General features: G+C 39.7%; 1 protein-coding gene across 1 annotated transcript; it reads right to left on the bottom strand.

The window, feature by feature from the left end:
• Positions 1-477: 477 nt before the first annotated feature.
• LOC130470118 (uncharacterized) lies at positions 478-1,640 on the bottom strand. Its single transcript, XM_056839712.1, has 2 exons — positions 1,404-1,640; positions 478-1,200 (listed from the first exon to the last, which is right to left on the bottom strand). Exons 1-2 carry the CDS (start codon positions 1,638-1,640, stop codon positions 478-480), a joined length of 960 nt encoding a protein of 319 aa, XP_056695690.1.
• Positions 1,641-14,135: the final 12,495 nt, after the last annotated feature.

Genomic DNA, 14,135 nt, shown 5'->3' with positions numbered 1-14,135 from the left:
TGACAGTTCGTTTAGCTCCCACTGAAACCAACATCTGTCGTTTCTGAATTTCCATAATTAGAGTATGTATTGAATATAATATTCAACTAAATTCTTGATTCGTTAACGTACTATTTGTGTGACCTTACGGGTTCAGTCAAGAGTAAGTTGTGGAATTAATTATATTAATTCCACTTGAACTGAAACGGCCTCTAGCTAGGCATTCAGATCACTTGATCTCACTGAATAATTAACTTGCTTAATTAATACTGAACCGCGTTTATTAGACTTAGCATTAAATGCATTAAATGCAAACTTGGACCAAGGGTATTATTTCCTTCAGGCGGTTCTTTGATTTGGTTGTTCTCACCAATAATTGACCTAATTAATCATAGAGCATCAATCGATCTTCTTTCATACTTACTTCACATCCTGCTTATGTGGCCTGACCAAGGCTTATGATGTTGCTCCTCAACTCTGGTATGTAGTATATGTTGCTCAAGACCTTATTTTCACTGTTTTTGAACAAGAATCGAATAGAAACTTTTTAACTTTTATATCGATACGAGAATCATCTCCAAATCTCACCTTTCCCGTGACTGTTTCATCAAGATCTAAGAAGAACTCACGATTTCCACACATATGGTTACTTGCACCATTATCAAGGTACCACACATTCTTTGTGTCTAGTTCACCTTCAAACTTACTTGGTTGCACCTTTTTCTCATTGAGATACACTACCTCGTGCATCATCAATCCATCGGCTTCTTGAGTGTCATCATCTTTCTTCTCCACAGCTTCTTGGAGCTTAAGCAGTCTATCGGGGCAATTTGACGCATAATGACTTTTCTTATCACAGCGATAGTATGTTATCGATTTCTCAAGTTCTTTGTCTCGTCTCTGATAATTCCCATATCGTCCACAACCTCTTCCTCTCCATTGAAAGCAACCCCCTCGTCCTCTTCCTCTGTTGCCTCCATAGTTATATTGAGGATATTGTCGTGAATATGTGTTGCAATACATGAATTTGCCTTGATCATCATATTCAACTTGATCTTCTTCTTCTTCCCCACTGATTCTTTCCTCATAGGCTTTTAGTCTTCCAACAATATCCTCAAAGCTTGTTGTATTGAGGTCCAGAACTTGTTCAAGAGATGCAACAATGTGTATGTATCTATTTCTTGGTAGACTTTTGAGAAATTTCTTGACCAGTTTTGGTTCCTCAATTGTTTCACCCAAATTTTACAGATTTTGAGGAAAGTTCTGAGATCTTACCGACAAAATCATCAATCTTATCGGTATCTTTCATCTTTAATCGATCGAATTATTAGGGTTTGTAGTCGGGCCTCTTTCACCTGATCATCTCCAACATGTCTCGCCTTTATAGCATCCAATACTCCTTTTCAAGTGTCAAGATATCCTACTTGTAAAATCAGTGCCTTTGGTATAGATTGGAACAGTAAGGCTATGGCCATGTTGTTCTTGTCATTATCCTTCGTTCCCGGGTCAATGGTTTCCCATACTTTGTGAACCTTGAGTGCCACCTTCATACATATAGACCAAACTGTATAGTTTGTGTTATTGAGCATTGGACACTTAATGGATGAGGGTCCGACTTCTTTGGCTTTGATTTCCACATCCTTTTCTTCCTTATCGTCCATGCATGGTCGTTTCTCCTAGGGTTTTACTGTGGTCGATTTCTTCTTCTTCTCAATTCCTCACGATCGGACTTCTTTGGCTCTGATACCAAATATAGAATTTCGAGATTAAGAACACACACGTTTAATAAGAATACCTCTCTTATTATTTTTAAGGAAAATCACTCAAAACCTTAAACTCACAATCTCATAAGTTATACCACAACTTGGTATCTCCTTAAACTCTCTTCTAGTGTTATTTAGGAGTTATCTAATAGAGTTATATATAAGGAGATACCAAGTTGTGGTATAACTTATGAGATTGTGAGTTTAAGGTTTTGAGTGATTTTCCTTAAAGATAATAAGAGAGGTATCTTATTAAACGTGTGTGTTCTTCATCTCGCAATTCTATATTTCATTCCACATGTTTTTGGTTGTGATTTTAAAAAGAGTTCTTTGATATTGAAAAAGAGACACAAAATGCCAGCCATATTCTTACTTCTTTCCGTTTAATAATTTGGAAAATTTTGTTCATAGTTCTGAGATATTACATGTTCCAAAATCTTTTTCATTTGAGTGCACAATTTAATTTGGAAGATCATTGTGTTAAATATTGGGGAGAGGGGGGTGTTTCGGTTATGATTCATATGACAAAACATAAATCATGCGGAAAAACCATAAAGCCAGGAAAGCATATTATTTACACATAATCATTTAGCATAGTTTAGATGCATACACTTTGTTGCGTGCCCTCCCTAGCTGCGCCCGAACCGAACAAGAACAAGTCTTTAGGACTCCAAGTGTCGTCCCTCCGTAGATAGTCCACAGTACGTCCGGATCCGCCTCAAGATTGACCAACTAGAATCGCCCTTAAGGTACTAGGATTTTCGGCTAGGTTAGTGCAAGTGTATGGCTGAATTTTTCTTTCAAAAACCTTACCTCTCGAATACTTCAATTGCATCTATAAATTATTACCCTAGGCTCCTATTTATAGAGGTATGGAAAAGGAATTATAATCCTACTAGGATTTGGATTTATTAATTAGAATCCAACTTGAACTCTAAATAATAAATATAATCTTATTAGGATTAGGATTTAATCAATATGTAGAATCCCGATAGCTTTAGGATTCGTACAGGAACACAAACACTTACGCACGCACGAGCCGCACGCCCATGCGCAAGCCTCGCGGCCCACGCACGGCGCACAACCCCTTTGCCCGCAGCCCATTATGCGCGCGCCAAGGCTTGGCTGGGCCTGGCCTTGCGCTGGGCCTGGTCGAGCTTGGCGTGTGTTTGTTGCGTGTGGCTTGCTGGGCGACGGCCAGGCTTCATGCTGGGCCTTCGTCTAGCAAGCCTCGTCCGATGCTAATTCGTACGATTCGCTTCCGATTAAATTCCCGATTCCGGAATTCATTTCCGATACGAACAATATTTAATATTTCCGATTCCGGAATTAATTTCCGTTTCGAACAAATATTTAATATTTCCGTTTCCGGAATTATTTTCCGATTTCGATAATATTTCTGATTCTGACAATATTTCCGTTTCCGGCAATATTTCCGATTCCGGTAATATTTCCATTTGCAATAATATTTTCCGATACGTACCATGTTTCCGTTTCCGGCAACATCTATGAGTTGGATAATATTTATATTTCCGATACGATCCATATTTCCGTTTCCGGCAATATCATCGTTTCCGGAGTTTTCATTTCTTGCTTGTGACGATCTCAGCTCCCACTGAAACCAAGATCCGTCGATTCCGAATATCCATAGATGGAGTATTTAATGCCATTAAATACTTGATCCGTTTACGTACTATTTGTGTGACCCTACGGGTTCAGTCAAGAGTAAGCTGTGGATTAATATCATTAATTCCACTTGAACTGAAGCGGCCTCTAGCTAGGCATTCAGCTCACTTGATCTCACTGAATTATTAACTTGTTAATTAATACTGAACCGCATTTATTAGACTTAACATTGAATGCATACTTGGACCAAGGGCACTATTTCCTTCAGTCTCCCGCTTGTCCTTAGGGACAAGTGTGCATTACCTAATTCCTTTGTCACTCGATGCTTGCTCTTGAACATAAGGTAAGAGTTGTCATCCTTATTATGTCCAGAGGTGTTTCTCGGTTTCAGAGTTCAACTGATCAAATAAACAGATAATCATAGCCTATGATTCATCCGAGCACGGCCATGCATTTCACAGTTTCTAGCTCTCCGAGTGGCCTTGTACAACTTTTAAGCATCTCATCCCGATTTATGGGAGGACAATCCCAATCTTGCGATCTTGAGATTAGACTTCGTTTGATAGGTGATTACCTGAGCGTTGCCTTTATAGCCTCCTTTTACGGTGCGAAGGTTGGTCAACGTCAAAGTAACCAGTTCTCAAACAAGTAATCTCAAATCACTCAGGTATTGAGGATTTAGTGTCTAATAATTTTAATGAAATTTACTTATGACAGATTTTCATCTCTAACAGTAAAGTTTCATAGGTCTGTCCGATACTAGTCTTCCCAAAGTAAGTATCTATGCAAATGATTTTGACATTGCCATATCCACATAGTTCAAGAAACAGAACTACTAGTCATCTTGCATTCTAGTCGTCTAAGGTTTTCTATGCGTCCAATTTTATAGAAAACTCCGACCAGGGACCATTTTCAACTTTTGACATTCAAGTTCACTTGATAGACATTTCTTAGTCACAGGACTGGTCCTGACAATCTATCTTGAATATATTGTCAAATTGAAGGGACTCATCATTTAATACTAAACCAAGATTAAATGGAATATGAAAATACATTTCATATATGATAAATGTTCAACCCCAATGTTTCACAACCATGGGCCTCAAACCCATCTTTAAAACATTTCATGGAATTTCAAAGCTATGCTTGATTTCCAGTGCCACAATGTGAGTGTTGTTTCTCATTTGTTGCATAGGTTTAGTTTTCATGCTTTGCCAATCTTAATATCCTTTTCATCGAATGTTCTTTGAGATAGGATGATAAGATATTTTGAGTATGTTTATTTTGTGATCTAGTCTTTCTAGCTACAATAGTGGTTCTACGCATTTTGCAATGAAGAACCATCAAGTCAGCAGACATATGATCCACCCAAGTTCAGTGAAGAACTCTTTATATAAACAACTCTGTTTTATTGCTTCTTAGGCAATAAGTACTTTTACTTCAACTGTTTAGGTTGCTAGTGATGCTTTGTTTGGATTTACTTATCCAAGCAGTTCATAGATATGCGGAATACTTTCCAGCTGTATCTTAGAACATAGAAATTAATATTTCAATATCCCACGCAACAACTCATGGTCTCCAATCCATGTTGCAATTTCAAAACACGATGCTCTATAGCTCGTCCTTATCAATGGTTAACTACAAAGGGTCTTTCTTGATCCTTTGCCAGTGTTTATGCGTGTAGCATCAATATTTAGCATATATTCATTTCCTTGAATCAAGAACTATTCCTATGTACTCTTTCAAGTACCATAAGTATTCTTGATCTCAATCTAGTTGATCTTCACTTAGATCAATAGAGATTGGTATATGTTCGTCATGCCTAAAGTCATACAATACGTTTTTGGTGTAGGGGAATACAGTTAAACATAATAACATGTGCGGAACAATCCCCAAAGCCAGGAAACATGTATAAAGCACAGATTAAGCAAACTTACATTCGAAGCGCGTTTTCCACAATAATCTGTCAACGAACACGAACAAAGAACTCCACTTGTCGTTCCTCTACTTGGTTCACCGACACGATCAGATCCGTCTTGATTATCGTAGCTTAGACAATCGATCAAGAGATTTGCTTTTGGGATGAACACACTATGGAGGCACAGAGAGAATTAGGGTTCTCTGTTTTCTCCTAGGGTTGTGTGTAATCTGAATTGTGATTGCCTTAGTTGGAAATTAGGTCATAAGGTTATTTACATAACCTTACTAACCGACCAAGCCATGAGGCAAGGCCGGCTAGCAAGCCCGCGCAGCATCACACGCACACGCACAGCGAGCTGGGCCGTGGGCCGCGCTGCTGCTGCTGTGTCGTGGTCTTGGCTCGCGCGCGCACACAGCTGCTCGGCCATGGGCTAGCGCTGTTGTTTCGCCTTGCTTGCTTGCCTAGCGCGCGCGCCCATGGGCCTTGAGTGCTTTGTGCATTCGGCTCGTGGGCCGCTCCTCGTATCCGCGTTTAATATATTTCCGATATATTATTTATCGTTTCGTATACGACGAATGACCGTCGTACGATACGATTTATTTGTTTCGCCTAGCTTACGAATATTCGCGATACTATATACGATTCCGATGCAAGGTCGTATCGTATAATGCGTTTCCAACTTAAATCCCGAAAAGCTATTAAATGAATTTCCGATTCATTTAATCCGGTGATCTGTTACGTGTCATTGGTGTGACCTTGTAGGTTCAGTCAAGAGTAAGTTGTGAGTTCAATATCCATTAGAACTCACTGATCGAAAGCATTGCTCCAGCTAGCTATTCCGATCACTTGATCTCATTGAATTAATTGTTCGCAATTAATCTGAACCTTGGTATTAGACTTAATGCACCTTGGGTGAAGGACATATTTCCTTCAATCTCCCACTTGTCATTCAGACAAGTGTGCATCCACATTCCTTTGTCGCTTAGTGTTACTTACTGAACATAAGGTAAGATCCAAGCCATCCTTATTAGGTCCAGAAGTGTTTCTCGGATTACACAGTTCAACTGTCAAACTTTTGCAGAAGGTTAAGCCTAACCATTATGAGCACGGCCATGCATTTTACAGTATCTAACTCTCCGAGAGGCCTTGTTACACAACAACACCATATCCTATCAAAGATAGGAGGACAATCCATTCTTGCAATCTATGAACACTCACTTTGATTCATAGTACGCCCAATAACTGCTTTTATAGCCTCCTTTTACGGTGCGACGTTTAGCTAGTATCAAAGCGAACTAATTCTCAAACGAGCAGACATAATCGCTCATGTTCTGAGGAACGGTTTCTAATCACCATTAATGAGAACTACCTATGACATGACTTTAATCTCTTAAAGCGTTCTCATGGTCAATCCGATACAAGATCCAATAAGTATCTATGCAAAAGATTCTGACATCCAGTCACTCTAGTTCAAGAAACAAAACTAAGTAATCTACTTGCAATCTAATCTTCATTAGTCATTGGTCGTCCACCTTTCAATGACCTGGATTAGGGATCCTTTGTGACTTTAATATTCAAGTTCACTTATGGGTGTTTCTTTGCCAAAGAATCCATCTTGACATCCCATTTGAATGATTTGAATCACATGGACTTATCATTTAATTCTAAACCACAATTAAATGAATATGAAATAATAAATTTCATAAATATGAAATGGTTAAACCAATTGTTTTAAACATAGATCTAACAGATGTTCTAAAACAATACTTAGAAAATCAAAGCCATTCTCCAACATGCTTGATTCCCATGGTTGCTACATGTGCGTTGTGTTTCACTTGTGGCAACGGTTTAGTCAATGGATCCGCGACGTTGTCGTCAGTTCCAACCTTGCAAATCTCGATTTCCTTTCTTTCAACGATCTCTCGAAGTATATGAAATCGCCGCAGTACGTGCTTGGACTTCTGGTGGCTCCTAGGCTCCTTTGCCTGGGCAATGGCTCCGCTATTGTCATAATACAAAGCCACTGGTCCTTTAATGGAGGGGACAACACCAAGTTCTTCGATGAACTTCCGAATCCAAACAGCTTCCTTTGCTGCTTCTGAGGCAGCAATGTACTCGGCTTCAGTTGTAGAATCCGCAATAGTGCTTTGCTTAGCATTTTTCCAGCTTACTGCTCCGCCGTTGAGGCAGAACACAAACCCAGACTGTGATCTGAAATCATCTCTGTCGGTTTGAAAGCTTGCGTCCGTATAGCCCTTAACAATCAACTCATTTGTACCACCATAAACCAGAAACTGGTCCTTAGTCCTTTTCAGGTACTTTAGGATGTTCTTGGCAGCAGTCCAATGCGCCTCACCTGGTTCTGACTGGTACCGTGCTCGTTGCACTGAGTGCGAACGAAACATCCGGCCTTGTACAAATCATAGCATACATGATGGATCCAATAGCCGAAGCGTATGGAATTCCACTCATCTTTCTACGCTCATCAGATGTTTTCGGACACTGATTCTTGCTTAGATATACGCCATGTGACATGGGTAGATGGCCCCTCTTGGCTTCCATCATATTGAACCTAGCTAGCACTTTGTCAATGTAAGTGCTTTGGCTTAGTCCAATCATCCTTTTAGATCTATCCCTATAGATCTTGATGCCCAATATGTACTGTGCCTCTCCTAAGTCCTTCATTGAGAAACACTTCCCGAGCCAAGTCTTTACAGACTCCAACATAGGAATGTCGTTTCCAATAAGCAGTATGTCGTCAACATACAAGACTAGGAATGCAATTTTACTCCCACTGACCTTCTTGTATACACAAGATTCGTCTTGATTCTTGATGAAGCCAAACTTATTGACTGCTTCATCAAATCGTTTATTCCAACTCCTTGATGCCTGCTTTAGTCCGTAGATGGACTTCTTAAGCTTGCATACCTTTCCTTGGTTCTTTTGATCGACAAAACCCTCCGGTTGTGTCATGAACACATTCTCTTCAAGAACACCGTTCAAGAAGGCAGTTTTGACATCCATTTGCCATATTTCATAGTCATGAAAAGCGGCAATCGCAAGGATTATCCGAATAGACTTAAGCATCGCGACTGGAGAAAAGGTTTCATCGTAGTCAACGCCGTGAACTTGCCTGTAACCTTTTGCTACCAATCTAGCCTTGTATATGTATACAATTCCATCTTTGTCTTTCTTCAATTTGAAGACCCATTTGCATCCGATAGGTGTGAACCCATCCGGCAAATCAACCAAATCCCAGACTTGATTTTCAGACATGGAGTCTATTTCCGATTGCATGGCCTCTAACCATTTAATGGAGCTTGGGCTCGTCATAGCTTGCTTGTAAGTCAAAGGTTCATCACTATCCAATATGAGAACGTCTAAGTTTTCAGTCAGGAGGACGTCTGTCCATCTGTCCGGCTGAAAAATAGTTCTATTTGACCTACGAGGGGCAACAACGTTTTGAGGAACTACTCCCACTGGCTCTTCTAAAGACCTTGGAGGTTCATCAACTTGAACTGCTTCTAAAGAGTTCTGAGTTCGTTGTTCGTCTCGAATCTCTTCGAGGTCTATTATTCTCCCACTTGTCAATTTGGAAATATGATTTCTTTCCAAAAAGACACCGTCACGAGCAACGAATACCTTGTTGTCTGACTTGTTGTAGAAGTAATACCCCATAGTTTCTTTTGGATACCCAACGAAGAAACATTTGTCAGATTTAGGTTGTAGCTTGTCTGAAATTAATCGCTTCACATATGCTTCGCAACCCCAAATCTTCAGAAAAGACAACTTTGGAAGTTTCCCAGTCCATAATTCGTATGGAGTCTTTTCAACAGCTTTTGACGGAGCACGATTCAGTGTGAGTGCTGCAGTTTGCAACGCATGTCCCTAGAACTGTAAAGGAAGTTCGGCCTGACTCATCATTGACCTGACCATATCGAGTAAGGTCCTGTTTCTCCGTTCCGACACTCCATTCCATTGAGGTGTCCCCGGCGCAGTCAATTCAGAAAGAATACCGCATTCTTTTAGATGGTCATCAAACTCGTGGCTAAGATATTCACCTCCTCGATCCGATCTTAGAGCTTTGATTTTCTTGCCATGTTGATTCTCTACTTCATTTTGAAATTCTCGGAATTTCTCAAACGATTCAGACTTGTGCTTCATTAAGTAAATATAGCCATATCTACTGAAGTCGTCCGTAAACGTTATGAAATAGCTGAACTCACCTCTAGCTTTCGTACTCATAGGCCCACATACGTCCGTATGTATTAGCCCTAGTAGTTCGCTTGCTCTTTCTCCCACCTTTGAGAAAGGTTGCTTTGTCATTTTGCCAAGTAAACAAGATTCGCATTGATCAATATTCTCTAAGTCGAATGATTCTAGAATTCCTTTCCGTTGAAGTAATTCCATGCGCTTTATGTTTATATGGCCTAATCGACAATGCCACAGAAATGCGAGATTCGAATCACCAGTTTTAGCCTTTTTGGTATTTATGTTATAAATGTGTTTGCTCGTATCTAGCACGTAAAGACCGTTTTCTTGTTGTGCTGAACCATAAAACATTCCATTCAAAGCAAAAGAACAACTATTGTCTTTAAATTGAAAACTAAAACCTTTAGAATCTAAACTTGAAACGGAAATGATGTTTCTGGTGATACTAGGAACATAGTAACAGTTTTCTAGTTCCAAAACAAACCCACTAGGCAAAGAAATAAAATAAGATCCTACGGCTAATGCAGCAATCCGTGCTCCATTTCCCACGCGTAGATCCATCTCGCCTTTATCAAGCTTTCTACTTCTCCTTAGTCCCTGTGGATTGGAACATAAGTGTGAGCTACAACCAGTATCTAATACCCAAGAAGTAGAATTAGCTAGATTACAATGTATAACATACATACCTGAAGGAGAAGCAACGTTTCCGTCCTTCTTCTCTTCCTTTAGTTTGGGGCAATCTCGCTTGTAATGACCAATTTCATTACAATTGAAGCATTGCGATGTGGAAGGAGAAGCATTCCTCTTCATCTTGCTCTTAGAAGGCGCCAGATGCCCTCCGGGAGTGGACGAAGATGCAGCCTTGCTTTTCTTCCCCTTGCCTGTTTTCTTGAATTTAGTGCACCTCACATTCAAAGGGTCTTGATTGAACTTAAGGATTTTCTCGCATTTCATGAGTAATTCCACAAGTTCAGAGAATGTGCTCTCTTTCTGATGAAAGAGATAGTGCATCTTAAAACCCTCATAATCCTTATGAAGAGAATTCAGCACTAGTGCAATAGCTACCGACTCTTTGATGGAACCACCAAGTCTCTCAATTGTGAAAAATAATCCAGACATCATATCCACATGAGACCGAATTGATGTGTTTTTGTCCATCTTGACAGAGTAGATGCGCCTTTGTGCCTCCAGAAGTTCGAATTCTAGGCACGACTTGCGTGGGGTTATGAGCTTGAGATTGCTCATCGAATTAGCCAATTCGTCAACCCCATTGCCACCAGTTTGGCACAAGGGTCGAAAACCCGCACACTTATCCTCGAGGCTACTTAGGAGAGCTTGAGGTTCAAAAGTAATGAACCTCCCTCTCCAACTCTCAGGGATAGACTTAAGGATGAACTACGTGACAAGGTACTTGTGAAGTGCCCAACTTCTGTACCTTTCAGGAGTCATGCCTCGCGCATCATAGCTAGGGAAAGGTTGTTCAATGACATAATGTATGCCATTAACTTTCAAAACTTCGACAAGTTTCCCTTTCCATTCAAGAAAATTAGTCAAGTCTAACTCGACATCCAGAATTTCAGATGATATGATTGTTGTTATGTTTGCGACCATTTTGATTACTACAATCGAAAAGAATTTGCAATAAATAACCATTCATACAATTCAATAACTATGAAATAAAAGCAAAAACATGCAATCATTAAAGCTATTAAAACATTTCATTCATGCAAAAAGCAAAAACATGGTCCGAAATGAATGAAACGATTCCAAGACCCCAAAAGTCCTAAATCCTTAAGCAGCTTTAGCATGTCTTAAGTATTTTAAGATTTTAGGTAAGCAAAACCTATTGCTAGTAATCTCCAAATTACTCTTGGTTAATAAATTAATGCCATAATTTATCCCTTTGCCACAACTTAATGCCATTGTTGTTTGAGTTATAACCACAATCAACGTGCTCCTTTAGGACGCCTTACCACCTAAGTCAACTAAAATAGCACCTCGCTTTAGCGTAAACCTACTATCTTAGATCCCTAGATTTTTGTAAGTGTTGATTTGGAAGGCAATTTTGAAACTCAATATTATTTGGACCTAGTTGTTAATTAAAATTCATGTTCACATAAACACGTCCTAAATTAATCAATTTCCAAATTATTAATCCTTAGACTTTATTCTAATTAAAATCGAATTTAATTAAAATAATGCGACCTACGAAATAATTAAAATAATTATTTCATTTTAATTTCATTTAGTGGCTCCCACTCAAACCAATAATTATTCCGGATAATTAATTATGAAATATTAAATTAAAACTCGCGGCCCGGCCCAAGTAAATAAAATATTAAATTAAATATCCCGTTAGCCCAAATTAATGCAAATACACGAAGCATAACTAATTAAACGATTTAAAAAAAAGTTCAATCAAATGGCCTAGGCTTGCGCCCAGCCCATCGTGCGAGAGGCCCAAGAGCGCACGAGAATTGCCCGCGCGCGCCCAGCCCATCGCATCGCATAGCATGCCATCGCTCGCCCATCGCTCGCGCGCCATGCCGCGTGCCATGCCTTGCGCATGCGCATCGCGTACCCGCAGCCTAGCTGCCCTGCGTTGCGTGTGTGTTGTGCATCGTGGGCGCTCGACGTCGCAAGCATCGTGCTTTTCTTCGTCGCAGCCCCGCAGGCATCGCCCGCCCCTGCCTTGCCTAGCGCGCACGAGGCACGCAGCTCGTGCTGCTGCCCGTGTCGCATGGCACGGCTCGCATAACGACCTCGTATGGCTCGACGAGCCATACTTCCATCATGCCCATGTTCGTGTTTTTGGTTCGTAAAAGGGACCAACCTAATTAAAATTAAATTTTAATTCACGAACTTGCATTAGTTTTATTTTTCAAAAAAGTTACGATTTAATTTTTCGAAAAACAACGATTTTTAACGATTTAATAAACTTTAACGACAATCCAATTTCGTAAAATTAATAAATCAAGGGCTAACAATATTCAAACTTTTAAGAACGATCGAATCAACTTTAAAATTTGAACCTTTAATTAAAAAAATCCGAAATTTTACATCGTTCATAAACAATTAAATTTCAGATTATTAATAAATTGGTTTAAGTGTGATTAAAATTAACGAAACCATTCAAAATTTTAATCCAATAATTTTTAAAATTAGCCACTGACCCAAGAAATTATACCCCCTTTCCCAATTAACCGAATTATTAATCCATAATTAATTAAAAATCAATTAGGGTTGTAAATTTTAAGAATTCAGGAAAGGCAAAATTAGGGTTTATACTTATTGGAAAAATCTGAAATTTTTACCATAGATCAAGCAATTCCAAGTAGTTTAGGTCGACCTTTTAATTGAATTACTGTCCGACACATTTAATTTTTAATGAAAAATTAACAAAAAATGCCCAAAAACTGATGCTTCGAGGCCTGTTTTCGCAATTCTATTCTCATGAGTTGATCTTAGAAAATCGTTTTCCATCAGATTAGGGTTTTAAAAATCTAAAAAGCGAATATTTTTGATTTCGGAACTGCCAATTTCGCAATTAATCCCATAATTCGAAAAAATTCCGAAAAATCAACAAAAATTCCAAAAATTTCGACAATGCAAAAAAAATAATAATCATGATAATTCATGCTTTGAATACATAAGGCTCATGATACCACTGTAGGGGAATACAGTTAAACATAATAACATGTGCGGAACAATCCCCAAAGCCAGGAAACATGTATAAAGCACAGATTAAGCAAACTTACATTCGAAGCGCGTTTTCCACAATAATCTGTCAGCGAACATGAACAAAGAACTCCACTTGTCGTTCCTCTACTTGGTTCACCGACACGATCAGATCCGTCTTGATTATCGTAGCTTAGACAATCGATCAAGAGATTTGCTTTTGGGATGAACACACTATGGAGGCACAGAGAGAATTAGGGTTCTCTGTTTTCTCCTAGGGTTGTGTGTAATCTGAATTGTGATTGCCTTAGTTGGAAATTAGGTCATAAGGTTATTTACATAACCTTACTAACCGACCAAGCCATGAGGCAAGGCCGACTAGCAAGCCCGCGCAGCATCACATGCACACGCACGACGAGCTGGGCCGTGGGCCGCGCTGCTGCTGCTGTGTCGTGGTCTTGGCCCGCGCGCGCACACAACTGCTCGGCCATGGGCCAGCGCTGTTGTGTCGCCTTGCTTGCTTGCCTAGTGCGCGCGCCCATGGGCCTTGAGTGCTTCGTGCATTCGGCTCGTGGGCCGCTCCTCGTATCCGCGTTTAATATATTTCCGATATATTATTTATCGTTTCGTATACGACGAATGACCGTCGTACGATACGATTTATTCGTTTCGCCTAGCTTACGAATATTCGCGATACGATATACGATTCCGATGCAAGGTCGTATCGTATAATGCGTTTCCAACTTAAATCCCGAAAAGCTATTAAATGAATTTCCGATTCATTTAATCCGGTGATCTGTTACGTGTCATTGATGTGACCTTGTAGGTTCAGTCATGAGTAAGTTGTGAGTTCAATATCCATTAGAACTCACTAATCGGAAGCATTGCTCCAGCTATCTGTTCCGATCACTTGATCTCACTGAATTAATTGTTCGCAATTAATCTGAACCTTGGTA

This window comes from Spinacia oleracea, chromosome 3, assembly GCF_020520425.1.
Source record: "Spinacia oleracea cultivar Varoflay chromosome 3, BTI_SOV_V1, whole genome shotgun sequence".
NCBI classification, from domain to species: domain Eukaryota; kingdom Viridiplantae; phylum Streptophyta; class Magnoliopsida; order Caryophyllales; family Amaranthaceae; genus Spinacia; species Spinacia oleracea.
Note: the sequence above shows the minus strand (reverse complement) of the source record. Positions and strands in the feature narration are given on the sequence as shown.